A 27817-nucleotide genomic window follows, 5' to 3' on the forward strand; every position below is an offset into this window, starting at 1 on the left:
ATCTTCATGACTCCCATCATGAACCGCTAAGGGGTGCTAAACACCAAGCACAAGATGTAGTAGAGATGTCAGTTCAAAATAAATACATTTATTGCAGTTTCAGAGCAGCATATCACTTAACATTAAACATTTAGAATGAAGTTAATTAAAATAATATGAATGATCTGGAGTGAAAACAATGTGTAAACATTCAGGACTAGGCAGTAGCCTATTGATAGCTTTTCGCACATTTTCGGAAAATATCTGGTTCGTTCCACAAAAAAGTGCCTTTTGCATCTCTTGAAAGTCCAATATCTTGAAAACTTGACTGCTGACATGCAAAACATTTTGGGGCCCATATAAAACATGCGACTAATGACCAAAAAAAATTACAGAAATATCGTTTGAGTGGATTTTCTGTTTAAATAGAAATTGTGCACCAATATTGTATTTTAGAAGTTTGTTATATTAAATTAAAAGTTCTCTTTCATGGAGAATAAAATAATTCCTATTTTTAATGAGTAAAGACCTGCTAAAGTGCCAAAATTCTGCATTTTGATATGTCCCTCCATGCACCCTCAGTGACTTCTAGGAAGATTTTAACCAACATTTCACCATCATTGTAAAGCCCTAGTTATTGTTGCTTTGACAGCCATTTCTGAAGATTATTTATTTCACGGATTAGTGAATCATTTGTCTATCCCCCATTTTAAGGTCAACCCTGTTACATGAACTGAGCTCTTGTTTTAATGAAACTAATCCTTTTTTATTCTAAGGAAACATTGAACATCTAATAGTAAAATCATACTGTAAAAGCAGGTGAGCTGGTTCTATTCTTTTTGGCCATTTTCTGGTGTTTTGTAGTGAAACTGAGCAGGTCGAGCATAAGTCAACCCTGCTACCCATAGATACAGGCTAGAAAATGTTTTAACAATAAAAAAAATGGTGAAGCTTGCATTCAATTGCCATTCCCTGTTGCACACCACGAACTTCCATTCCCCCTGTCACAAGGACATTAATGGCTGATTTAGGATGACATCGTCAACCCTGTTACTATATTGGGAACTTAATAAGCACTTACTTTAATCATTTGTAGATTCAACACCTCTTGATGGGAAAACGTGTTAAAAAAAAAGTTGAACATGTGCCATTTATGATAGAATGTTAAAATTGTGACAAATTTGTTGACCAAGTAACTTATCTAAAAAAGGCACCGAATTGGTATTAGCAGAACCCTGATTTACCCAAATCAAGGTTTGGCTGCCACTTCACACTTAGACTTGGAGATGCTTTACTCAGTAAAAATCTAAAATAAAGAAAAAAACAAATCTACATGTTCATTAAAGTTCTGATTCAATCGAGTTTTGGTGAACAACGATGTACCACTGTTCGTCCTGAGACAGTGGTGGTGTTGAAACATGGGTCATGTTCATTAGGGCACACAACAGAATACAAAAATGAGTGTGACATATTGGACAAATCCAGGAAGCCCTTCTGCTAAATTACATTTTCTTCTGTTTGGTGCCTAATGAACACGGCCTTGGACTGCCATCTGAGGGGTCTGTTGAGTCCACAGTAATATAAATGTCACTGGAGTGTCTTCAGGTGAGGCTGTTTTCCTCTAACCCTAGCGAGAAGATACTGCAGCAGTCTCCACCTCTGTATCTGTCCCTGGACCTGACCCGAGAATCTTCTCTACTATGGATGGTGTTGGACTCCTGCCAGCTCCCTCGTTTTGAACTGCCTCTGGAAGAGCTGAGGAATAAAGCACAAACAAGGGTTGATCACAAACCACACAAAAAGAGAGCCTTACAGCGGAGAAGGTGAAAAGCTTCAAGTTCTTCGGAGTACAAATCACTGACAATCTGAAATTGTCTACTCACACAGTGTGGTGAAGGCACAATAGCGCCTCTTCAACCTTAGGAGACTGAAGACATTTGGCTTTGCCCCCAAGACCCGCACACAGTTATACAGATGCACCATTGAGAGCATCCCGTTGGGCTGTATTACTGCAACCACACCACCCCCAAACCCTGGGCTCTCCAGAGGGTGGTGCGGTCAGCCCAACGCATCACCGAGAGCACACTGCCTGCCCTTCAGGACATCTACAGCACCCAGTGTCACAGGAAGGCCAAGAAGATCATCAAGGACCTCAGTCACCTGTTCACCCCACTATCATCTAGAAGGCGAGGTCAGTACAGGTTCATCAAAGCTAAATAGCCATCACTAGACGGCCTCCACCAAGTACCCTGCCCTGAACTTAGTCACTGTCTAGCCGGCTACCACCTGGTTACTCATCCCTGCACCTTAGAGGCTGCTGCCTTCTGTACATAAACATGGAACGCTGGTCACTTTAATAATGTTTATATACTGGTTTTACCACAGTCATGCAATCTCCATAGACAAACATTGGCATTTGCATTGGCATTTCTGCCCTGCTAGAGCTTCCCGGTCAATTAAGTGCTGTTATTGTGAAGTGGAAATGTCTAGGACCAACAATGGCTCAGCCGCAAAGTAGTAGGCCACACAACCTCACAGAACAGGACCACCGAGTGTTGAAGCGCAGTCTGTCGTCGGTTGCAACCCTCACTACAGAGTTGCTGGTACTAATGTTTCTATATTTCTTAATTCCATTTTTTACTTTAGATTTGTGTGTATTGTTAGATAGTACTGCATTATTGGAACTAGGGACACAAGCATTTCGCTACACCCGCAATTACACGTGCAACCAAAAAAATATCTGATTTGTGATGATCAATATTCTATTGATTTACTTCCCAGCACTGGTTTAAGACACGGATTTAAATGTCATGTGATTTATCACAGTTTATTCTGTTGTACTGAGCCATTTACTATACGTTCGTTACTAGTAATAATTTTATTGGACGATGTATACCATGCGTATCCCATATATACAACTAATAAAACTTGAAACACGTGTCAAAAACTTCAAATGACTGCCTATGACAATAGCAAGCTGGGATGGAGCACCTGCTGCTGTCTGGTATGAGGCGTAGTGTGTGGTAGAGATCAGCTGTGGAGGGCATGCCAGCGACAGCTTTAGGAGTGGAGAACGCAGCGTACGTCCGGGATTTGGTCAGCCTGGCTGGAGTGGAGGGGATCCTCATATCGGGCTCACTACCTACAAAGGAAAACACAATTATGACCAACCATGCATAAAACAAACCACACATTAGAATATTAATGTACTTTTTAAAAGTATTATTTTTAAATACTGCAGCATAAATATACAACGTACTAGTTGATAAGGCATGTTGAGTTTCTGATGCAGAATGTCTTTTTCGGTCCACAAATGGAGTCATGTTCAAGAACTGATTCTTGAGCCACGAGGCACGGTCGTCCTCGAAAGCCTTTTTCTGTGAAAACAAAATTGACAAAACAGGGATAAGATGCAGTTAAAGTTCCAATGCAGACTTAAAAAAAATGTTCACTCAATTATTAAAAATGGTCAAAAAGAACAATTTCTCAAGCAAGATTTTTGCTAGGACTGTCTGTGTGGTCTGAGTAAGGAGTGGAAAACTGAAAACTAGCTGTTATTGGCAGAGTTTTGAAACTTTTATTGGTTTATTAAGTAATTTATTACCTGGTGATTACACCATCCTACCAAAACAGGCTGAAATTTCAGGTGGTCTTTTCAAACAGCTCTTACACTAAAAGGGCATCACAATTTTACAGTATTATTCCAACTAGGGCTGTTAAGTGGCCGTATCACTGCCACGCCAGCGGTCACAAGTCATGATGGCAGTTCAATTCCACTTGACCATTTTGTCACGGTAATTAGGCTTTTCCAAGCTCCGATGCTGCAGATGGTCATTAGTAGCCTACCAAACGTACTATCTGCCTGGTACTCAGCACTCTATTGTCCCTCTTATCACTCTGACGTCAATGCAAATGCTATCGAAAATCTAATCAAAACACTTGAGCCCATGAGCTCATGTTGCGCAACATTTCTATAGGCTATGCAATTGTGAGAAAACCAAATGGACTAATAAAAAAAGGATCACAACAGCTTCTATAGGCTACGCCTACTATAATTATTTCTCAACTTTCTTAATATTAAGCACATTGCTTCTCTTTACAATACGGCCACACAAATGGGATGCCGCTGGGGAATTCGATACATTATCAAGTGCTTGTCAAATTGTGAATGAGAGACTGATGAAGTATGAACAGCCTGCACTAAAAACAAATCAGAGCTTATGCCTTTCAAGCTACTTTTTTTCAAATCCTCATTAGAGTCGCATCATGCAACCTTACAATGTAAGCTCAACACAATAGCTGCATGTGTGCACTCCCTCAAGTCATTGAGAAAATATTATTTATATTTTATTCAGCCATGCTCAATTGTATTCTTCATACTATAATGCCAAGGAATTCTAAGCAAATTGTGTCTGCTAAATTAACTAGTGGAGCCCACAGCCATTTGGCATAGCCAGATCAGGACAATGCTATTCTGTTCTTCTGAAATATAAATTTTCTTCATATCATGCTTCTTTAGACCTGTCTAAAATAAAGTAATTTATTGTGATGGTGTAGGTTATATTACATGGATTTATTAGACTTTTAAAATGTTTTAACTGTTCCAAAGGTGTGCATAAGTGGCTTGTAAGCTATGTGTGGAAGCCAGGAGACGCTAAATGTGTTTGGTAACTTCTTGGTGACAGTGGGAAGTATTTTCATGTCCGGATTAAATGCATGCCCAAATTCAACTGCCTGCTACTCATCCCCAGAAGATATGCATATTATTAGTAGGTTTGGATAGAAAACACTGAAGTTTCTAAAACGGTTTGAATCTTGTCTGTGAGTATAACAGAACTTATGTAGCAAGCGAAACCCCGATGACAAACCATTCAGATTTTTTTGTTGTTGAGGTCACTCTTTTCAAATGAGATTTCATTGGGAATCCAGATTTCTAAGGGACCTTCTTGCACTTTCTACCGCTTCCACTGGATGTCACCAGTCTTTAGAAATTGGTTGAGGTTTTTCCTTTGTGTAATGAAGCAGCCCTGTTCAAAACGAGGGTCACTTCAAGTGTACTGCTAGAGGTGCGTGACCAGAAATGTAGCGTCAGTTTGCTTTCTTCCTGTATTTAACACAGATCATCCAGTCATCAATTTTATCGATTATTTACTTTTAAAAAATACCTAAAGTTGTATTACAAAAGTAGTTTGAAATGTTTTGGCAAAGTTTACAGGTAACTTTTGAGATATTTTGTAGTCACATTGCGCAAGTTGGAACCGGTGTTTTTCTGGATCAAACACGCCAAATAAATTGACATTTTGGATATATATTGACGGAATTAATCGAACAAAAAGGACCACTTGTGATGTTTATGGGACATATTGGAGGGCCAAAAAAAGAAGCTCGGCAAAAGTAAGGCATGATTTATATTTTTATTTCTGCGATTTGTGTCGAGCCTGCAGGGTTGAAATATGCTTTCGCTTTGTTTACGGAGGTGCTATCCTCAGATAATAGCATTGTTTGCTTTCGCCGAAAAGTATTTTTGAAATCTGATATGTTGGCTGGATTCACAACAAGTGTAGCTTTAATTTGGTATCTTACATGTGTGATTTCATGAAAGTTCGATTTTTATAGTAATTTATTTGAATTTGGCGCTCTGCATTTTCACTGGCTTTTGGCCAGGTGGGACACTAGCGTATCCCAGAGAGGTTAATTAACAGTCAGTTATTTGCTTGACAATCATCATGTATTGACCGCCACAGCCCAGATTTCAACCTCATCAACTCAGCAAAAAAGAAACCTCCTCTCACGGTCAACTGCGTTTATTTTCAGCAAACTTAACATGTTATGTTCATACAAATATTTACACAAGATTCATGAGACAAACTGAACAAGTTCCACAGACATGTGACTAACAGAAATTGAATAATGTGTCCCTGAACAGGGGGGGGGGTTCAAAATCAAAAGTAAGTCAGTATCTGGTGTGGCCACCAGCTGCATTAAGTACTGCAGTGCATCTCCTCATGGACTGCGCCAGATTTACCCGTTCTTTTTTTTTTTTACCCTTTTTTCTGAGGTTGCCTGCCAAGCTCAGTCCGATGATGCTGTGACACACCGCCCTAGACCATGACGGATCCTTCACCTCCAAATCGATCCGGCTCCAGAGTACAGGCCTTGGTGTAACGTTCATTCCTTCGACGATAAACGCAAATCCGACCATCACCCCTGGTGAGACAAAACCGTGACTTGTCAGCGAAGGGCACTTTTTGCCAGTCCTGTCTGGTCGAGCGACGGTGGGTTTGTGCCCATAGGCGGCGTTGTTGCCGGTGATGTCTGGTGAGGACCTGCCTTACAATAGGCCTACAAGCCCTTAGGAACAGCCTCTCTCAGCCTATTGTGAACAGTCTAGGCACTGATGGAGGGATTGTGCGTTCCTGGTGTAACTCAGGCAGTTGTTGTTGCCATCCTGTACCCGTCCCGCAGGTGTCCTGTTCGGATGTACCAAATCCTGTGCAGGTGTTACGTGGTCTGCCACTGTGAGGACGATCAGCTGTCCATCCTGTCTCCTTGTAGCGCTGTCTTAGGCGTCTCACAGTACGGACATTGTAATTTATTTCCCTGGCCACATCTACAGTTCTCATGCCTCCTTGGCACGTTGACACAGATGAGCAGGAGAACTGCAGATGGCACAGTTGACACAGATGAGGCATGTTGACACAGATGAGTAGGGACCCCGAGCATTTTTCTTTTGGTGTTTTTCCAGAGTCAGTAGAAAGGCCTCTTTAGTGTCCAAAGTTTTCATAACTGTGACCTTAATTGCCTACCGTCTGTAAGCTGTTAGTGTCTTAATGACCGTTCCACAGGTGCACATTCATTAATTGTTTATGGTTCATTGAACAAGCAGTGTATAAACCCTTTACAATGAAGAGCTGTGAAGTTATTTGGATTTTTACTAATTATCTTTTAAAGACAGGGTCCTGAAAAAGGAATGTTTATTTTTATGCTGAGTTTAGTATGGATATACATACAACACAATAAAAATTAATTTGACTGTACTGGGCCTTTAAGTGACACATCTTGGCCAAATATAATTCTTCCATCTCGAGAACTTTCCAAAAACAAAAATGGATACCTCATATCCGAGGCGAATGGCAGCTTCAGTGAAGTTCTCCCTCTCCCTCTCAAAGTTCCTCCTTTGCTCATCAAAGAGCCTCCACTCCTCTTTGAGACGCTCCTTCTCCTCCAGAGTGTAGCAGTCATTCAGAAGAGCAGCAGTCTCATCATCATAGCAGGGAGAGTTTAACTGCTGCTGCTCACACACGGACAAACACAAGGAAGAGGAAACAGACATAACATTTGACTGAATAACTCCTGTAAGTGTCTATTAGACTAACCTCATCCCCAGGGCATTGCACACAGCACATAAGTCTGGGGCATATTCATTACACCAACTCTGTTGCAAAACCTTTCCTAAACAGAAGCTAATGAAATGGAGGGACCTACCTGAATTTGTCCAATACTAACTCATTTAGTGAAGCCCCAAAATTGCCCTACCTGTAAGCCTGTGTTTCAGACATAAGACAAAACAGAGATGCTAGTTCTAGGTCCCAAGAAACAAAGAGATCTTCTGTTGACTGACAATTAATCTTGATGGTTGTACAGTCATCTCAAATAAAACTGAAAGACCTCTGCGTTACTCTGGACCTTGATCGCTCTTTTGACGAACATATCAAGACTGTTTCAAGGATAGCTTTTTCCATCGATGTAACATTGCAAAAATCAGAAACTTTGTCCAAAAATAATGCAGAAAAATGTATCCATGCTTTGGTCATTTCTAGGTTAGACTACTGCAATGCTCTACTTTCCGGCTACCCGGATAAAGCATTAAATAAACTTCAGTTATTCTAGCAGCCATGTTTAGCACTCTTGACTAGAACCCCAAAATTTGATCATATTACTCCAGTGCTAGCCTCCTTACACTGGCTTCCTGTCAAGGCATTGCTGATTACGGTTTTACTGCTAACCTACAAAGCATTACCTAGCTTTCAGATTTGGTCCTGCCGTACATACCTACACGTACGCTACGGTCACAAGACGCAGGCCTCATTGTCCCTAGAATTTCTAAGCAAAAAGCTGGAGGCAGGGCTTTCTCCTATAGAGCTCAATTTTCATGGAATGGTCTGCCTAACCATGTGAGACGCAGACTCTGTCTCAACCTTTAAGTCTTTATTGAAGACTCATCTCTTCAGTAGGTTGAGTGTAGTCTGGCCCAGGAGTGTGAAGGTGAACGGAAGGGCACTGGCGCAACGAACCACCTTTGCTGTCTCTGCCTGGCCGGTTCCCCTCTCTCCACTGGGATTCTCTGCCTCAAACCCTATTACAGGGGCTGAGTCACTAGCTTACTGGTGCTCTTCCATGCCATCCCTAGGAGGGGTGCATCACTTGAGTGGGTTGAGTCACTGACGTGATCTTCCTGTCCGGGTTGGCGCCCACCCTTGGGTTGAACCATGGGGGAGATCTTTGTGGGCTATACTCGGCCTTGTCTCAGGATGGTAAGTTGGTGGTTGAAGATATCCCTCTATTGGTGTGGGGGCTGTGCTTTGGCAAAGTGGGTGGGGTAATATCCTGCCTGTTTGGCCCTGTCCAGGGGGTATCTTCGGACAGGGCCAGTGTCTCCCGACCCCTCCAGTTTCAGCCTCCAGTATTTAGGCTGCAATAGTTTGTGTCGGGGGGCTAGGGTCAGTCTGTTATATCTGGAGTATTTCTCCTCTCTTATCCGGTGTCCTGTGTTAATTTAAGTATGCTCTCTCTAATTCGCTCTCTCTGAGGACCTGAGCCCTAGGACCATGCCTCAGGACTATCTACCCTGATGGCTCCTTGCTGTCCCCAGTCCACCTGGTCATGCTGCTGCTTCAGTTTCAACTGCTCTGCCTGCGGCTATGGAACCCTGACCTGTTCACCGGACGTGCTACCTTTCCCAGACCTGCTGTTTTCAACTCTGTAGAGACAGCAGGAGCAGTAGAAGGAGAGATGCAAAAAAATAAAATCGGCAATGAAAAGCCAACTGACATTTACTCCTGAGGTGCTGACCTATTGCACCCTCGACAACCACTGTGATTATTATTATTTGACCCTGCTGGTCATCTATGAACATTTGAACATCTTGGCCATGTTCTGTTATAATCGCCACCCGGCACAGCCAAAAGAGAACTGGCCACCCCTCAGCCTGGTTCCTCTCTAGGTTTCTTCCTAGGTTCTGGCCTTTTTCCTAGCCACCGTGCGTCTACAACTGCATTGCTAGCTGTTTGGGGTTTTAGGCTGGGTTTCTGTACAGCACTTTGTGACATCAGCTGATAAGGGCTTTATAAATAAATTTGATTGAAATTTGATTTGTTGCAAAAATGTTTGAACTAATGATTACACCCCTGGTACATCAATGGTTCAAAGTTGGCCTTAGTGGGAGTGACCTTACTGAGTAAAGTGTCAATTTAATTTTAGCGAATGACACGACTGCAAGGTGTGGCTCTGTGCTTGTGGTGTGCTAGCATACAGGGGAGGATTAGGGGGAAGGTGTTGTGGGAGATGATTGGTTGGTAGATTAAGCCAATGCATATGGAACAGGACGTTCTCCCGCCCTTTCTGTATTCTCTAACGAAGGCCAAGTTCGACGCGTTGGTCCACCAGACCCTTCACGCATTTGATCGTAAGGGTCTGGGAACAAGATTAGTAAGGCTCAAATTCAAGGCAATAAAACTAGATGTACTATAGATATTTGTAGCTCGGTTTGAAAAGACAGCCTTGGGTTGTGATGTGGGTCTTACTAACCTGTAGGAGCTGCTGCTGTGTCTGGATGAAATCTTTACACTGCTGGACCTCCAGTCTCATCCTCTCCATCTCCTCCTCATGGATCTGTCTGGGGACCAGCTCTTTACCAGCACGCTGCTGGCTCTGCTGCACCAGGGAGGCTGATGACAACAACACATTCTGATCAACGGTGAAGAAATATAGAATGTTTTGGCAGCAGAACCGTTTCAAATGCAACAGTACTGGTAGTGATTTTAAATTGATTGTCATGTACAGTACCTACATGTAAGAATATTTTGAAGATAAATACACAATGCAGAGGACTAAAGGTCAAGAGTACTAACAATCAATGGAAACAGTAGTTTTTCCTGTAATAGGGAATTAATGATCAATGGGTCAGAGACACGTGAGGAATTTGTCAAGGCAGTGAGCCTGAAACAGGATACTTGTTATTTGGCCATTAGCCCAGTTTTATTGCAAGGACTTCTAATTGGTCAACCACAGGCTAGGGTTATAAAACTACATCCGGTCCCTTTGTTCTGTGCAGAGAATCACTGAGGACAGATCTGATTTATCCTCTTTGAATAAACACATTTTTCTCCCCCTGATTTGCTTTGGGGTCTGTTATTGAAGAGTAACATCAACTGCTAACACTCGGTGCCTCGACGCGGATGAATTGGTCTTGAACACGGAAAAACTCAACTGTGTGTTTATACAGGGAAAGAGAGGGCTGAGCACAACCCACGGGATTCAACTCTTAATCTCCTGATTGACTGCTAACATATTGTTGGGCGAGTCTAGACCGAGATCATTTAAAAGAACCAAATTAGGTTAAAATTAGTGCATGCAATGAGTGATACACATTGTGATGTACAAGGTTTGGGTCCTTTGCTCTAGGTTTGTTAAATCTCTATTATAGGGATTCAAGTCCTCTAAAAAAATGTGAGTCCTTTTTGCATAGAAGTGAGTTGCTAGTTGAGTAGCAATTTTTACACGTGTGGGTAATATAAAAGACTTCAATGTTTTGAAGTAAACAAGTTATGGGTAACCAGGCCCTACAGAAACAATGTGTTTGAGAAGGAAGTTTGAGTTCGAAGGGTTAAATATATACAGTTGATGTCGGAAGTTTACATACACCTTAGCCAAATACATTTAAAATCAGTTTCACAATTCCTGACATTTAATCATAGTAAAAATGTCCTATTTTAGGTCAGTTAGGATCACCACTTAATTTTAAAGAACGTGAAATGTCAGAATAATATTAGAGAGAATGATTTATTTAAGCTTTTATTTATTTCAACACATTTCCAGTGGGTCAGAAGTGTACATACACAATTAGTATTTGGTAGCGTTGCCTTTAAATGGTTTAACTTGAGTAAAATATTTTTCGGAAGCTTTCCATAAGCTTCCCACAATAAGTTGGGTGAATTTTGGCCCATTCCTCCTGACAGAGCTTGTGTAACTGAGACAGGTTTGTAGGCCTCCTTGCTCGCACACACTAAGTTCTGCCCACAGATTTTCTATAGGATTGAGGTCAGGGCTTGTGATGGCCACTCCATTACCTTGGCTTTGTTGTCCTTAAGCCATTTTGCCACAACTCTGGAAGTATGCTTGGGGTCATTGTCCATTTGGAAAACCCATTTGCAACCAAGCTTTAACTTCCTAACTGATGTCTTGATGTTGCTTCAATATATCCACATAATTTTCCTACCTCATGATGCCATCTATTTTGTGAAGTGCACCAGTCCCTCCTGCAGCAAAGCACCCCACAACATGTTGCTGCCACCCGTGCTTCACGGTTGGGATGGTGTTCTTCGGCTTGCAAGCATCCCCCTTTTTTCTCCAAACATAATTATGGCCAAACAGTTCTATTTTTGTTTCATCAGACCAGAGGACATTTCTCCAAAAAGAATGATCTTTGTCCCCATGTGCAGTTGAAAACCGTAGTGTGGCTTTTTTATGGTGGTTTTGGAGCAGTGGCTTCTTCCTTGCTGAGAGGCCTTTCATGTTATGTCGATATAGGACTCGTTTTACTGTGGATATAGATATTTTTGTACCGGTTTCCTCCAGCATCTTCACAAGGTCCTTTGCTGTTGTTCTGGGATTGATTTGCACATTTCCCACCAAAGTACGTTCATCTCTAGGAGACAGAACACGTCTCCTTCCTGAACGGTATGACAGCTGCGTGATCCCATGGTGTTTATACAGATGAACGTGGTACCTTCAGGCATTTGGAAATTGCTCCCAAGTATGACCCAGACTTGTGGCAATCCACAATGTTTTTGAGGTCTTGGCTGATTTCTTTTGATTTTCCCAAGCTGTCAAGCAAAGAGGCACTGAGTTTGAAGGTAGGCCTTGAAATAGATCCACAGGTACACCTCCAATTGACTCAAATTATGTCAATTAGTCTATCAGAAACATCTAAAGCCATGGCATCGTTTCCTGGAATTTTACAAGCTGTTTAAAAGCAATTTAGTGCATGTAAACTTCTGACCCACTGGAATTGTGATACAGTGAAATAATCTGTTTTTTCAGTTGTTGGAAAAATTACTTGTGTCATGCACAAAGTAGATGTCCTAACCAACTTGTCAAAACTATAGTTTGTTAACAAGAAATTTGTGGAGTGGTTGAAAAACGAGTTAATGACTCCAACCTAAGTGTATGTAAACTTCCGACTTCAACTGTATATAACCAGAGATATATATTATACATCTTTTGAAGTTAATGTAATGCCATTAAGTTCGAGAACCACTGGAGAAGAGCAGAACAGCTCCTCCGGATGTGAGCATCAAAAAGACAATGTCACGGTCTAGTGATATGAAGAACCATTTCAAAGTGGAGACACTTCACTTTGGCAAGCAATAAAGAAGTTTGTCATTGTTGACAAAGATGGAATCTGTCCGATATACAAAAAGCTTGGGGAAAATACAAAGAACGTCTAACTCGTTGACAAAAACAAGATGGTCTAACTGTATTCGCCAAAGTAAGGAAGCGGAATGAGAAATGTCTTGATAAGCGTGATCGGATGTTGGAGAGATACAGATAGTTTGGGGGCTCTTTGAGAACAGATACAAGAAGAAATTCAACAATTACAGATGAGGGTCGTAAAAGCAGACGTGTAAGCGTTGTAAGAAACTACATCATGGGTTACAGTTAATAGTTGATACCAGCTGGTCACTTTAAGGACTTTGTGAATGATTACCTTGACAATAGGACGATTTAATATTATTGTCTTTCAGACAATTATTTATTTTGTGAGTTCTCTCCTAATACAGGATGTGGTAGGAATCATAAGAGACATCATTACACCTGTTAACACTTATTTTCTATAACTTTGTTTGAAATCTATTTCTTATTGTAACAAGAAGTAAAATATGCCCTTTGTGTTTAATCAATGGAAACAGTGGTTTTTCTGTAATAGGGAATTAATGATCAATGGGTCAGAGACATGGGAGGAATTTGTCAAGGCAGTTAGCCTGAAACCGGATACTTATTTGGCCATTGGCCCAGTTTTATTGTAAGGAATTATAATTGGTCAACCACAGGCTAGGGTTGGGTTATGAAACTACATCCTGTCACTTTGTTCTGTGAAGAGAATCACTGAGGACAGGGGAGAATTAAAATCTACCTCTCAGCATAACATCTATGATTTGTCCTCTTTGAATAAACCCATTTTTCTCCCCCTGATTTGCTGTGCAATTGAAGAGTAACATCAACTGCTAACATACAACACCAGATAATTCCCAGAGAACACCATTGATAGTTAACTTCTTTGGTAATATGGGTGATGTGATGATGTCTGTACCCTGGCTGTCCAGTCTCTCCATGTGGCTCTTCAGTCTCCTCCATTGCTGCCGGATGCTATTGGTCAGCTGCTCCCGGGCGTGTTCACATGACTGGTCCAGGGTCTCTCTACTGCAGTCGCCAACCTCCTTATCCCTGTCTGAGCCGGCCTGAAGGCACAACAATGAACAATGTTAACCAGATGTCACTCCCATACGTAATGTAAAGTGCTTAGAGATCTTGTAAGAGTATTATCAAAATGTATTAGGTCTTGCATCTACAGTGAGCTCCAAAAGTTTTGGGACAGCGATACATCTTAATGTTTTGGCTCTGTATTCCAACACTTTGGATTTGAAATTATACAACGGCTATAAGGTTCAAGTGCAGACATTTTTAATTCACGTTTTTTTTCTTCATACATATCAGGTGAACCATTTCGAAATTACAACACTTTGTACAAAGTCCATCATAGGTGACTAAAAGAATTTGAACAAATCACATATTTATATTAGTAGTCAAAAGTTTAGTATTTGTTCCCAAATTCCTAGCACGCAATGATTAGATGAAGATTGTCACTACAAACTTGTTGGATGCATTTGCTGTTTGTTTTGGTTGTGTTTCATATTATTTTGTGCCCAATAGAAATTAATGGTAAATAACATGTCATTTTGGAGTCCCTTTTATTGTAAATAAGAATAGAATGTTTCTAAACAATTATACATTCATGTGGATGCTACCATGATTGCAGATATGATAATTACTTTCTCAATCATTATTCAAGATGAATTCCGTAATCATGGTAACATCCACAATATTGTAGAAGTTTAGAAACATTCTATTCTTATTTAAAATGTGTCACTGTCCCAATACTTTTGGAGCTCACTGTACTGTCACGTAGGGGACTTCTGGTACTCAGTTCTAGGCTGTCTTCCACATGGTCTCTGAAGCTGGAGCATGGTTTCCTAGGACTAGGACTCAGTATAGACACCATCTCCCGCTTCATCTGCTGCAGCACCTTCTTCAGCTCAACGTTCTCCAGCATCAGGGCTCTATGACGAACCTCATAGTCACTCAGCAGGGACCTGTACATCTCCCCCTCATGTCTACAATAATGGCAAATAAACACACACCCATCAAAGTGGCTTCTCCAAAGCCATGTAGGATTTGTTGCATCAAGAGTTGATGAATGCACTTAAAAACAGACATGGTTCAGTTTGAGGAGTATTGCTACCTGGCCTCGACCTTTCCAGTCTTCCATTGGCTTCTCTTCCCATCAGCCCGTCCCAAGTAGTTTAATACGTCAATCGCTAGTAGAGATAAAAAGAAAATGAGGGACTTTTTATAAAGACAGATCGTTTTTCATGGGTGTTTATTTTTTATTTTTAAGATACTTGGTTGCAAAGATCCACATTTCCAACAACCTTTGGAATAAGGAGGAGGAAACTATGTCTTGAGAACATGGTCCAGCACCCTTACCAAGTTTCTTATCCCTCTTTTCCACCAGTAGCTGGTTGAGGCGTTCTTTGAGTTTGGTGCTCTCCCTCTCCTTCCTCTTGGCATCATGGCTGTACTGAGAGGATCTGCTGGCGATGATGCTCTGGAGCTTCTGCACCTGGGGTGTGTTCAGTAGGGAGAAAACGTTTTGAAACGGGGAAGTACTACCTGAACTTGTCCAACATGAACACAATTTCCCGTTGCATAATGCTTTGCTACGGTGTGCCCTACTGAACACGACCCACGACAGGCTCACACACTGAAACTACATTTCCCATGGATGAATGCAGTTAAATAAGCATATCATTAAATATAGAGTGTAATGATTAACAATTTTATTACAAAGTCTACCTCATCTTTTTCTGTTTTAAGGCAGTTCTGCAGAGTCTTGATTTTGAGTTGCAGCTGCCTCTCTGCCTCGTGCAGTCCTGACGTGTCTCTTTTAGAGAGCTCCAGCTGATCCTGGGAACAAACACAAATGTACATGTAATGTCAACATTATATAGTCTAGTGTATGTGCTCATCTTGACTAAGACTAAGTTCTCCTATAAGCAGTAAGCAAGCACCTTTCACCTAAGGACAATGTACTGTACATCGGAAACATAGTAAAATGAGTGTCAGTGTTGTTGCGGTAAACCCCCATCTCAGTGTTTCTCCTATCATTCTATAGGTGCCCCAACCTAGCTTTCTATTGACAATATGCACCCTGTCTGGAAAACGATGTATGGGAAAGACAGCCTGACCTTGAGTCTGGAGTTGGTGATCTGCAGGTGTTCCAGGGCGCTGGAGCTCTTCAGACTCTCCGCCTCCTGCTCCTGCAGGCTGTGTTGGCTGCGGCGCTGCATCTGGAGCAGCTCATACATGCTGTTCAGGGCTGGCACAGTGTTCAGCCCCCCGCTTACCTCTGGTGAGCTGGCCTCAATACATGCAGAGGAGAACCCCAGAGAGTCCATCTCCTGTACAAGGTCCCAAAAAGAGGGCAGACAAATAGGTTAGCACTAAGAGGATTCAGTGCATGAGATAAATGAAGCTTCAGATACACAAAACCTCAAATCAAGTAGTGAAGAAGAATAGTGATACCTGGCTATATAAACAAGCAAGCAGCACATTACACAATGCGACCTTCAGAGTATTGGGAAAGTATTGATATTCTAAATGTAACCTAAATAATAGCCATTTCAATGGTGCAGTACCTGATTAATGTAAGAGATACACCGGGGAACATTGTCCTCAGTGCAGAAGGCACTTAACACATTGTAGGAACTCTTGGACAGTGGCATGGTGGAGGAGTGCATTGTAGGAAGGTTGTTATGATGCTACGAGGGGAACATCGTCATTCTTGCTATGCCGGAGAGCTCATGGGTTTCTAAACATAGTAGGGAAATGCAGAGAACAACCAATTGATGCATTAAGAGTTGACTCAGACTGGCTGACTAGGAGGTTTAAAACGTTCTAAAATTAGGTAACAAAAATGCATCCCATAAAATCAAACAAACAATTTCCCCCCCCAGAGACGACATTTGAATTAATTTACCTATTGATGGCTCTATAGTTGCTGAAGTCCACCAGTTTTCCATGCCAACACAGCGTCAAGATAGTAGGGAGATCATCTGTGAGAGACCAACTGGAGGCTTCCCTCACTGGAACAGAATCCTGAAATAGAGCATCAAGCAGCAAGCCAATGACATAAGCGTCTAATGCAGGATAATCTGGGTCGATTCTTCAACACCATGCAGGATTAACCGTCATCTGTGTGACGTGCCAGCATGGGACGGGCTTTCAGGCCTTGGCCGTTACACTGGACTGTAGAGTGATACTTTGAGCTTGAGCAAAGAGGGTTTGCATGTTAACTTCAAATCAAATTTTATTTGTCACTTACACATGGTTAGCAGATGTTAATGCGAGTGTAGCGAAATGCTTGTGCTTCTAGTTCCGACCATGCAGTAATCTAACCTAACAATTTCACAACAACTACCTTATATCACACACACACACGTGTAAAGGAATGAATAAGAATAAATAAATAATAATATGTCCATAAAAATACATGAATGAGCAACAGCCGAACGGCATAGGCAAGATGCAGTAAATGGTATAGAGTACAGTATATACAGTGCCTTGCGAAAGTATTCGGCCCCCTTGAACTTTGCGACCTTTTGCCACATTTCAGGCTTCAAACATAAAGATATAAAACTGTATTTTTATGTGAAGAATCAACAACAAGTGGGACACATGTGGAACGACATTTATTGGATATTTCAAACTTTTTTAACAAATCAAAAACTGAAAAATTGGGCGTGCAAAACCTTTTGCTGCGATTACAGCTGTAAGTCGCTTGGGGTATGTCTCTATCAGTTTTGCACATCAGTTTTGCACATTTTTCCCATTCCTCCTTGCAAAACAGCTCGAGCTCAGTGAGGTTGGATGGAGAGCATTTGTGAACAGCAGTTTTCAGTTCTTTCCACAGATTCTCGATTGGAATCAGGTCTGGACTTTGACTTGGCCATTCTAACACCTGGATATGTTTATTTTTGAACCATTCCATTGTAGATTTTGCTTTATGTTTTGGATCATTGTCTTGTTGGAAGACAAATCTCCGTCCCAGTCTCAGGTCTTTTGCAGACTCCATCAGGTTTTCTTCCAGAATGGTCCTGTATTTGGCTCCATCCATCTTCCCATCAATTTTAACCATCTTCCCTGTCCCTGCTGAAGAAAAGCAGGCCCAAAACATGATGCTGCCACCACCATGTTTGATAGTGGGGATGGTGTGTTCAGCTGTGTTGCTTTTACGCCAAACATAACGTTTTGCATTGTTGCCAAAAAGTTCAATTTTGGTTTCATCTGACCAGAGCACCTTCTTCCACATGTTTGGTGTGTCTCCCAGGTGGCCTGTGGCAAACTTTAACCGACACTTTTTATGGATATCTTTAAGAAATGGCTTTCTTCTTGCCACTCTTCCATAAAGGCCAGATTTGTGCAAAATACGACTGATTGTTGTCCTATGGACAGCGTCTCCCACCTCAGCTGTAGATCTCTGCAGTTCATCCAGAGTGATCATGGGCCTCTTGGCTGCATCTCTGATCAGTCTTCTCCTTGTATGAGCTGAAAGTTTAGAGGGACGGCCAGGTCTTGGTAGATTTGCAGTGGTCTGATACTCCTTCCATTTCAATATTATCGCTTGCACAGTGCTCCTTGGGATGTTTAAAGCTTGGGAAATATTTTTGTATCCAAATCCGGCTTTAAACTTCTTCACAACAGTATCTCGGACCTGCCTGGTGTGTTCCTTGTTCTTCATGATGCTCTCTGCGCTTTTAACGGACCTCTGAGACTATCACAGTGCAGGTGCATTTATACGGAGACTTGATTACACACAGGTGGATTGTATTTATCATCATTAGTCATTTAGGTCAACATTGGATCATTCAGAGATCCTCACTGAACTTCTGGAGAGAGTTTGCTGCACTGAAAGTAAAGGGGCTGAATAATTTTGCACGCCCAATTTTTCAGTTTTTGATTTGTTAAAAAAGTTTGAAATATCCAATAAATGTCGTTCCACTTCGTGATTGTGTCCCACTTGTTGTTGATTCTTCACAAAAAAATGCAGTTTTATATCTTTATGTTTGAAGCCTGAAATGTGGCAAAAGGTTGCAAAGTTCAAGGGGGCCGAATACTTTCGCAAGGCACTGTACATATGAGATGAGTAATGTAGGGTATTTAACATTATTTAAAGTGGCATTGTTTAAAGTGGCTAGTGATACATTTATTACATACATGTTTTCATTATTAAAGTGGCTAGAGATGAGTCAGGATGTTGGCAGCAGCCATTCAATGTTAGTGATGGCTGTTTAAGTCTGATGACCTTGAGATAAACAGCTTCTTTCAGTCTCTCGGTCCCTGCTTTGATGCGCCTGTACTGACATCGCCTTCTGGATGATAGCGGGGTGAACAGGCAGTGGGTCGGGTGGTTGTTGTCTCTGATGATCTTTTTGGCCTTCCTGTGACATCAGGTGGTGTAGGTGTCCTTGAGGGCAGGTAGTTCGCCCCCAGTGATGCTTTGTGCAGATCTCACTACCCTCTTGGAGAGCCTTACGGTTGTGGGCGGAGCAGTTGCCGTACCAGGCGGTGATACAGCCCGACAGGATGCTCTCGATTGTGCATCTGTAAAAGTTTGAGAGTGTTTTTGGTGACAAGCCGAATTTCTTCAGCCTCCTGAGGTTGAAGAGGCGCTGCTGCGCCGCCTTCACCGCGCTGTCTGTGTGGGTGGACCATTTCAGTTTGTCTGTGATGTGTACGCCGAGGAACTTAAAATTTTCCACCTTCTCCACTACTGTCCCGTCGATGTGGATGGGGGCTGCTCCCTCTGCTGTTTCCTGAAGTCCACGATCATCTCCTTTGTTTTGCTGACATTGAGTGTAAGGTTATTTTCCTGACACCACACTCCAAGGGCCCTCCCCTCCTCCCTGTAGGCTGTCTCATCGTTGTTGGTAATCAAGCCTACCACTGTAGTGTCGTCTGCAAACTTGATGATTGAGTTGGAGGCGTGCATGGCCACGCAATCATGGGTGAACAGGAGGTACAGGAGAGGGCTCAGAACGCACCCTTGTGGGGCCCCAGTGATGAGGATCAGCGGGGTGGAGATGTTACCTACCCTCACCACCTGGGGGCGGTCCGTCAGGAAGTCCAGGACCCAGTTTCACAGGGCGTGTTGAAGGTACTATGGTGTTAAATGCTGAGCGGTAGTCGACAAATAGCATTCTTACATAGGTATTCCTCTTGTCCAGATGGGTTAGGGCAGAGTGATTGCGATTGCATCGTCTGTGGACCTATTAGCGCAGTAAGCAAATTGGAGTGGGTCTAGGGTGTCAGGTAGGGTGGAGGTGATAGGGTGGTCCTTGACTAGTCTCTCAAAGCAATTCATAAAGGAGGAAGTGAGTGCTACGGTAGTAATTAGTAATTTAGCTGTTACCTTTGCTTTCTTGGGAACAGGAACAATGCTGGCCCTCTTGAAGCATGTGGGAACAGCAGACTGGGATAAGGATTGATTGAATGTGTCAGTAAACACACCAGCCAGCTGGTCTGTGCATGCTCTGAGGACGCGGCTGGGGATGCCGTCTGGGCCGGCAGCCTTGCGAGGGTTGACACTTAAGTGTTTTACTCACGTTGGCTGCAGTGAAGGAGAGCCCGCAGGTTTTGGTAGCGGGCTGTGTTAGTGGCACTGTATTGTCCTCAAAGCGAGCAAAGAAGTTGTTTAGTTTGTCTGGGAGCAAGACATCGTGGTCTGCAACAGGGCTGGTTTTCCTTTTGTAGTCCGTGATTGACTGTAGACCCTGCCACATACCGCATGTCTGAGCCGTTGAAGTGCGACTCTACTTTGTCTCTATACTGACGCATAGCTTGTTTGATTGCCTTGGAGGGAATAGCTACACTGTTTGTATTCGGTCATGTTTCCGGTCACCTTGCCCTGATTAAAAGCAGTGGTTCGCGCTTTCAGTTTTGTGCCAATGCTGCCATCAATACACAATTTCTGGTTGGGGAACGTTTTAATAGACGCTGTGGGTACAACATCACCGATTTACTTGCTAATAAACTCGCTCACCAAATCAGCGTATTCATCAATGTTATTGCCCGGCGCTATGCGGAACATATCCCAGTCCACGTGATCGAAGCAATCTTGAAGCGTGGAATCTGATTGGTCGGACCAGCGTTGAACAGACCCGAGCGCTTCCTGTTTTAGTTTCTGTCTATAGGCAAAATAGAGTTGTGGTCAGATTTTCCGAAAGGAGGGGAGGGCTTTATATGCGTCGTGGAAGTTAGAATAACAATGATCCAGGGTTGCGCCAGCCCGGGTTGCGCATTCGATAAGCTGACAAAATTTAGGGAGCCTTGTTTTCAGATAAGCCTTGTTAAAATCCCCAGCAACAATAAATGCAGCCTCAGGATATGTCGTTTCCAGTTTACATAGAGTCAAATGAAGTTATTTCAGGGCCGTCGATGTGTCTGCCTGGAGGGGGATATACACAACTGATTATAATCTAAGAGAATTCTCTTGGTAGATAATGCAGTCGGCATTTTATTGTGAGGAATTCTAGGTCAGGTGAACAAAAGGACTTGAGTTCCTGTATGTTGTTATGATCACACCACGTCTCGTTAATCATAAGGCATACACCCCCGCCCTTCTTCTTACTAGAGAGGTTTGTTTCTGTCGGTGCGATGCGTGAAGAAGCCAGGTAGCTGTACCGACTCCGATGACGTATCCCGAGTGAGCCATGTTTCCGTGAAACAAAGAAAGTTACAATCTCTGATGTCTCTCTGGAAGGCTATTCTTGCTCGGATTAATCATAAGGCATACACCCCCGCCCTTCTTCTTACTAGAGAGGTTTGTTTCTGTCGGTGCGATGCGTGAAGAAGCCAGGTAGCTGTACCGACTCCGATGACCTATCCCGAGTGAGCCATGTTTCCGTGAAACAAAGAAAGTTACAATCTCTGATGTCTCTCTGGAAGGCTATTCTTGCTCGGATTTCGTCTACCTTGTTGTCAAGAGACTGGACATCGGCGAGTAGTATGCTCGGGAGCGGTGCACGATGTGCCCATCTACGGAGCCTGACCAGAAGACTGCGCCGTCTGCCCCTTCTGCAGCGCCGTTGTTTTGGGTCGGCGGCTGGGATCCGATCCATTGTCCTGGGTGGTGGACCAAACAGCGGATCCGCTTCGGGAAAGTCGTATTCCTGGTCGTAATGTTGGGGAGTTGACGTTGCTCTTATATCCAATAGTTCCTCCCGACTGTATGTAATAAAACCTAAGATTTCCTGGGGTAACAATGTAAGACATTACACAATAAAAACAAAATACTGCATAGTTTCCTAGGAACGCGAAGCGAGGTGGCCATCTCTGGGCTCGTGTGTGACTGTATGCCAGAGGGAGGCTTTTAGGCACACACACACCTGTGTGATGTGTGCAAGGTTTAACAATGTCACGGAATTCAAAATGCTAAGATTGAGAAAAAGGGCTTTAACAAACTATAGACAACTACACACTACACAATTTGCTAACTACACGACACATTATTCAAGTGGGCCTCAGTATGATCCTTCCATTTGTCAGATCCCTTTGACTATAATATGATCCTAAGACTTTCCTGGTGCAACAAGGCGAACCACATTCTACACTCTCGTAACTACACTTAAAAAAATAGGCCCCGGTGCAGTTAATAGGCCCCGGTGCTCTGTTTAAACATGGTGTGCATTCCATCGTAGACTGGACTGTTTTGATAGCCTTGGGCAACACGTGATCAGTGGCATGTATTTGTGGATGCCAAAGGAAACCCAGGCTTTCACAAATATTTGACGAATAAGTGTTTTTATAATTTTCCATTAATTAGCAAGTGGCTGGATCTCACCAGAGAAATTAACCGCACGAGGGAAACAGCACTCCTCTGTCTCAGTATGTGTAGCCCATGTATCTAATGCTGTCTGGACAAAAAGAGTGACATTGTAGCTGTAGAATTTGATTGACTGATGCCAGCAAGCATTTGGCTTCCCTTGATACATTTTTTAAATAAAAGAATCAGCATTGAGCGGAGCTCAACTGTGGGTTGTGTGGGAGCAGCAAACCCCCCCCCCCCCCCAAGCCAAGGGAGGACAGTTGGTATGTGGCTTCACACCAATCAAATCCTAAGCAAAAGGTCATTTTAGTTTCTGGTCTGCTTGTGTTGATATCCTAGGTTAGCCAGCATTTAAGCTAGCCTACAATTACAAAAATTAAAGCATGCTGCATTACAGAGTAGAGGTTGACCTATTATGATTTTTCAACGCCGATACCGATACTGATTATTGGAGGACCAAAAAAGCCGATACCGATTAATCGGCCAATTTTTTACAAATTTACTTGTAATAATGACAATTACAACAATACTGAATGAACACTTATTTTAACTTAATATAATACAACTTAATAAAATCAATTTAGCCTCATAAATAATGAAACATGTTCAATTTGGTTTAAATAATGCAAAAACAAAATGTTGGAGAAGAAAGTAAAAGTGCAATATGTGCCATGTAAGAAAGCTAACGTTTCAGTTCCTTGCTCAGAACATAACATATGAAAGCTGGTGGTTCCTTTTAACATGAGTCTTCAATATTCCCAGGTAAGACGTTTAGGTTGTAGTTATTATAGGACTATTTCCCTCTATACCATTTGTATTTCATTAACCTTTGACTATTGGATGTTCTTATAGGCACTTTAGTATTGCCAGTGTAACAGTATAGCTTCCATCCCTCTCCTCGCTCCTCCCTGGGCTCGAACCAGCAACACAACGACAACAGCCACCATTGAAGCAGCGTTACCCAAGCAGAGCAAGGGGAACAACTACTAGAAGGCTCAGAGCGAGTGACGTTTGAAACACTATTAGCGCGTGGTAACTAGCTAGCCATTTCACTTCGGTTACACCAGCCTCATCTCGGGAGTTGATACACAGCGCAATGCTTGACGCACAAAGAAGAGCTGCTGGAAAAATGCACGACAGTGCTGTTTGAATGAATGTTTACGCGCCTGCTTCTGCCTACCACCGCTCAGTCAGATACTTAGATACTTGTATACTCAGTCAGATTATATGCAACGCAGGACACGCTAGATAATATCATCAACCATGTGTAGTTAACTAGTGATTATGATTGATTGTTTTTTATAAGATAAGTTTAATGCTAGCTAGCAACTTACCTTGGCTTACTGCATTCGCGTAACAGGCAGTCTCCTTGTGGAGTGCAATGAGAGAGAGGCAGGTCATTATTGCATTGGACTAGTTTACTGTAAGGTTGCAAGATTGGATCCCCCGAGCTGACAAGGTGAAAATCTGTCGTTCTGCCCCTGAACAAGGCAGTTAACCCACTGTTCCTAGGCAGTCATTGAAAATAATGTGTTCTTCACTGACTAGTTAAATAAAGATATATATATATTTTTTTTTAAATGTATTTATTTATTTTTAAATCGTCGCCAAAAATACTGATTTCCAATTGTTATGAAAACTTAATTAGGGCCCATTTCAATCGGCCATTCCGATTAATCGGTCGACCTCTATTACAGAGCCATAAACCGTTTTGCCAACATGAGAGAGAATGGCATTGGCGGTCAACTAGTTTACAAGTAGGCACACACAGAGGCAGAGACCAGTACCATGGACAGCCACATGATATTTAGCAACATTGGACTGAATAGTTTTTGGTCTCTATGTTTGTTTTCAGTGTACTAAACTAAGCATATGATTTGATCATGTTTAAAGGTTTAAAGTTGAAATGGTACTAAATTATTATTATTTTTAGTACAATTTCATTCAAACCCGGACGACACAGGGGCGAATTGTCCTCCGCCCTAAGGGACTCCCAGTCACGGCCGGATGTGATACAGCCTGGATTTGAACCAGGGACACTGAGATGCAGTGCCTTAGACCACTGCGCCACTCAGGAGCCCAATAGCAGAGGCTGTGCCAAATTCCTTAAAATGACTTTGAGGCAGCTTATGGTAGAGAACATTAAATTCTCTAGTAACAGCGCTGGTGGACATTCCTGCAGTCAGAATGCCAACTGCACACTCAAAACTTGAGACTTTTGTGGCATTGTGTTGTATGACAAAACTGCACATGTAATGATCATGCCACACCTGTCCGGTGGATGGAATATCTTGGCAAAGTAGAAATTCTCACTAACAGGGTTGTAAACAAATTTCAGCAATTTGTTTGAGAAATAAGCTTTTTATGCATATGGAACATTTCTGGGATCTTTTATTTCAGCTCATGAGGATCAACACTACATGTGTTTATATTTTTGTTCATTGTATAATATTTGCTTTGTGGACTTCACAGAGCAGATGTTGCTCACCTGTTTTGTGATGAAACAAACGTATATGTAGTTAAATTTATTCAACCACTGACTTATTTACATGCCTTATTGTTTATCACGGTGATGTTTGAATGGGAGCAAACAGTTATCACAACATAGGTTGTAATATTGTTTTTATACTGGCTTGGCTTCCTCAGTGATTTTACCCACACACCGCTGCTGCTGCATGTGATAGCACTGGAGTAGAAGGTAAATCGAGCCACAGTGGCAGAAGCTATGTGGTGTCCTTATCCATTTAACCAGGCTGCATTGGTCTCTTATCTGCATTCAATTTAAATGGGAGTTAGTGTTTCCCTATGTCACGCTTAACCAAAACAGGGGAGTTACAGAGCCACATCCACTCAATGTGCCTCCATCTGAATTTAGCTTTGGGACACAACATTGAGTCTGTATTAGTTAGTTACGTCCCAAAATAAATCTGATTCCAATAAGAGCAGGCAACTGACAAGAAGCAAACATTTTAGTGTTGACAATAGCAGACATTGTGTGAGTACACCGTTATAGCCTAACGTTAGTATCAACACACCAAACTATATTTTCTTATCATTGTTTTGAGATGCTGCAAGTGAGATCAATAAACAGGAGGCTCAGTTGAAAACGTAGTCACACTCGCATGTAAACACTTAGCGAGATAACGTTAACTAGCTAGCAAATTAAGTTGGCGTCATCTAAAGTTTGATTAACGTTAGCTAAAAGTTAACTCTGTAAACTACTATTAACGTTCGCTAATTTGTTCCGTTTGCGTTGTTGACCTGGCTGGTTTACCTAGCTAGCCAGGTAGAAAGCTACTACAGTATATATAGTTAGCTGCTGGAGTACTAGCAGCTAGCTAGGTTTTGATGAAACGTTGCAAAATATTTTTGTAGCGAACTAGCTAGGACTCTCTGAAACTCCCCATGGCTGGGTGCCGGCGTTAATTTAGTGTGGATACTCACTTGATTTTGGGTCCGACGTGGAGTGAGGGATTATATTGCTTAGCCTGCCTGCCAATTCCAGAAGGCTACAATAGTTTTTATTTTTATTAAATAAGTGAAATCCGTCTCTATCGAGCTATAGTTAGCTAACTAAGTAGTTCTTAACCGTGAATGCCATATTAGCCCACATTGGCAAGGTAGATTTTTTTTAAAGTCCTCCTCTTCTTGGCTTCAAAACAAACACCACCGTCATTGGCGGGCGCGTTGTCAAGCAACCAGTATCAGTCCACTGTATTGGATCATGTGCACAACCGTCGTTCCTCTGACGGACTATTTATCCAAAGGTTAGGGCTATCTGTGATCCTTGGGAAGTCCCTACCCTAAACCCCGACTTTAACCCCTACACTAACCATATAACCATAACCTTTATCTTAACCCGTCATTGTAAATAAGAATGTGTTCTTAACTGACTTGCCAAGTTAAATAAAGGTTAAATAAAAAAATGTAATCCCTTACCCTTACATTTTTAAATGTTAACTTTAATGGGGTGACTTCAGAGTTGGAGGATCTACGGACATTTTTGCAAATTAGGAATGCTGTCAGGTGCATTTATCCTTCCTATGAGTGATTATACATTATATATACGGCTATTTCAGCTGTTGCTGACAGGCGTATAAAATGTAGTACACAGCCATGCAATCTTCAAACATTGGCAGTAGAATGGCCTTACTGAAGAGCTCTGTGACTTTCAACTTGGCACAGTCATAGGATGGCATCTTTCCAACAAGTCAGTTAATTTCTGCTCTGCTAGAGCTGCCCAGGTAAACTGTAAGTGCTGTTATTGTGAAATGGAAACATCTAGGAGCAATAGCAGCTCAGCTGCGAAGTGGTAGGCCACACAAACTCACAGAACGGGACTGCCGAGTGCTGAAGCACATAGCGGTATAAATCGTCTGTCCTCGGTTGCAACACTCACCACAGAGTTCCAAACTGCCTCTGGAAGCAACGTCAGCACAATAACTGTTTGTCGGGAGCTTCAAGAAATTAGTTTCCATGGCCGAGTAGCCGCACACAAGCCTAAGATCACCATGCGCAATGCCAAGCGTCGGCTGGAGTGGTGTAAAGACTCTGGAGCATTGGAAACACGTTCTCTGGAGTGATGAATCCTGCTTCACCACCTGGGAGTCCGAGGGATGAATCTGGGTTTGGCGGATGCCAAGAGGACCCTACCTGCCCCAATGCATAGTGCCAACTGTAATATATGCACACAGTCGATGTGCGTGCATATATTAAAACTCCAGATTCTTCTCCCTTATATATATATATATTTTTTTAAAGCTATCTAAACCATATTATTATCCTCTCGTTCAGAACAATTGAGGCTATCACAAAAAAAAAATACAAATTCATGAAATGGTGTGCTCTTGTACCTTTGTCGACGTATCAGTCTATGTCAAAGATGTAGTTGCCAGGAGAGATGCTGCGTTTCCAGTAGAATTTCTGAGAGGGTCAGAGGGGTGTACTCCCCCTCTATCTTCTCATATGCATGGTTCCCTCCTGTCACGTTCTGCAGGTTTATGAACTGAAAATAGGAAAATAGTGTATAGTGAGACATGATATGATTAACATATCATGCCCCAAGGGTCAATACTGAAACCCTCATGTTCAGCTTGTATGTACTGGGTCTGAAGTTCAAATGTATGCAGATGATACAGTGATATATGTGCATGCAAAGAGCAAACAACAAGCTGCACAAGAACTCACTACTGTAATGGTCCAGGTTACAAAGTGGCTCAGTGACTCGTGTTTGCATCTCAATGTGCATGTTCTTCACAAAGAGGGCAACCGATGCTACTGAGCCAGATGTCTATGTGTCAGGGGAGAAGCTCCAGGTGGTATCTGATTTTAAGGCACCTTTAGTCAATCTGCTTTCTCTGTGAGAGCTTCCCATGTCTGGAACACACTGCCATC

At 42.3% G+C, this 27817-nt stretch overlaps 1 protein-coding gene across 2 annotated transcripts; it reads right to left on the reverse strand.

Annotated features, from left to right (window-relative positions):
• Positions 1-72: 72 nt before the first annotated feature.
• LOC139387190 (afadin- and alpha-actinin-binding protein-like) lies at positions 73-26083 on the reverse strand. Of its 2 annotated transcripts, none has more exons than XM_071133256.1 (14): positions 25868-26083; positions 16577-16695; positions 16236-16408; positions 15786-15998; positions 15394-15504; positions 15025-15160; positions 14780-14855; positions 14432-14651; positions 13571-13718; positions 9787-9926; positions 7094-7270; positions 3239-3356; positions 2971-3121; positions 73-1734 (listed from the first exon to the last, which is right to left on the reverse strand). In XM_071133256.1, exons 3-14 carry the CDS (start codon positions 16335-16337, stop codon positions 1581-1583), a joined length of 1746 nt encoding a protein of 581 aa, XP_070989357.1. In that variant the 5' UTR covers positions 16338-16408; positions 16577-16695; positions 25868-26083; the 3' UTR covers positions 73-1580. The 2 variants fall into 2 exon arrangements, with proteins under 2 accessions (XP_070989357.1, XP_070989358.1); XM_071133257.1 differs by lacking the exon at positions 25868-26083 and adding an exon at positions 18902-19029.
• Positions 26084-27817: the final 1734 nt, after the last annotated feature.

The sequence above is a fragment of the Oncorhynchus clarkii genome, chromosome 28 (assembly GCF_045791955.1).
Source record: "Oncorhynchus clarkii lewisi isolate Uvic-CL-2024 chromosome 28, UVic_Ocla_1.0, whole genome shotgun sequence".
In the NCBI taxonomy this organism is placed as follows: domain Eukaryota; kingdom Metazoa; phylum Chordata; class Actinopteri; order Salmoniformes; family Salmonidae; genus Oncorhynchus; species Oncorhynchus clarkii.

Bases quoted from the DNA above. Each gene is read 5' to 3' on its own strand.
- LOC139387190 (XM_071133256.1), bottom strand. From the start codon at position 16,337: ATGCACTCCTCCACCATGCCACTGTCCAAGAGTTCCTACAATGTGTTA. The intron at 15,999-16,235 runs GTACTGCACCAT...GACCTTGTACAG, and splicing joins GTATCTCTTACATTAATCAG to GAGATGGACTCTCTGGGGTT. The intron at 15,505-15,785 runs GTCAGGCTGTCT...GTTTGTTCCCAG, and splicing joins TCACCAACTCCAGACTCAAG to GATCAGCTGGAGCTCTCTAA.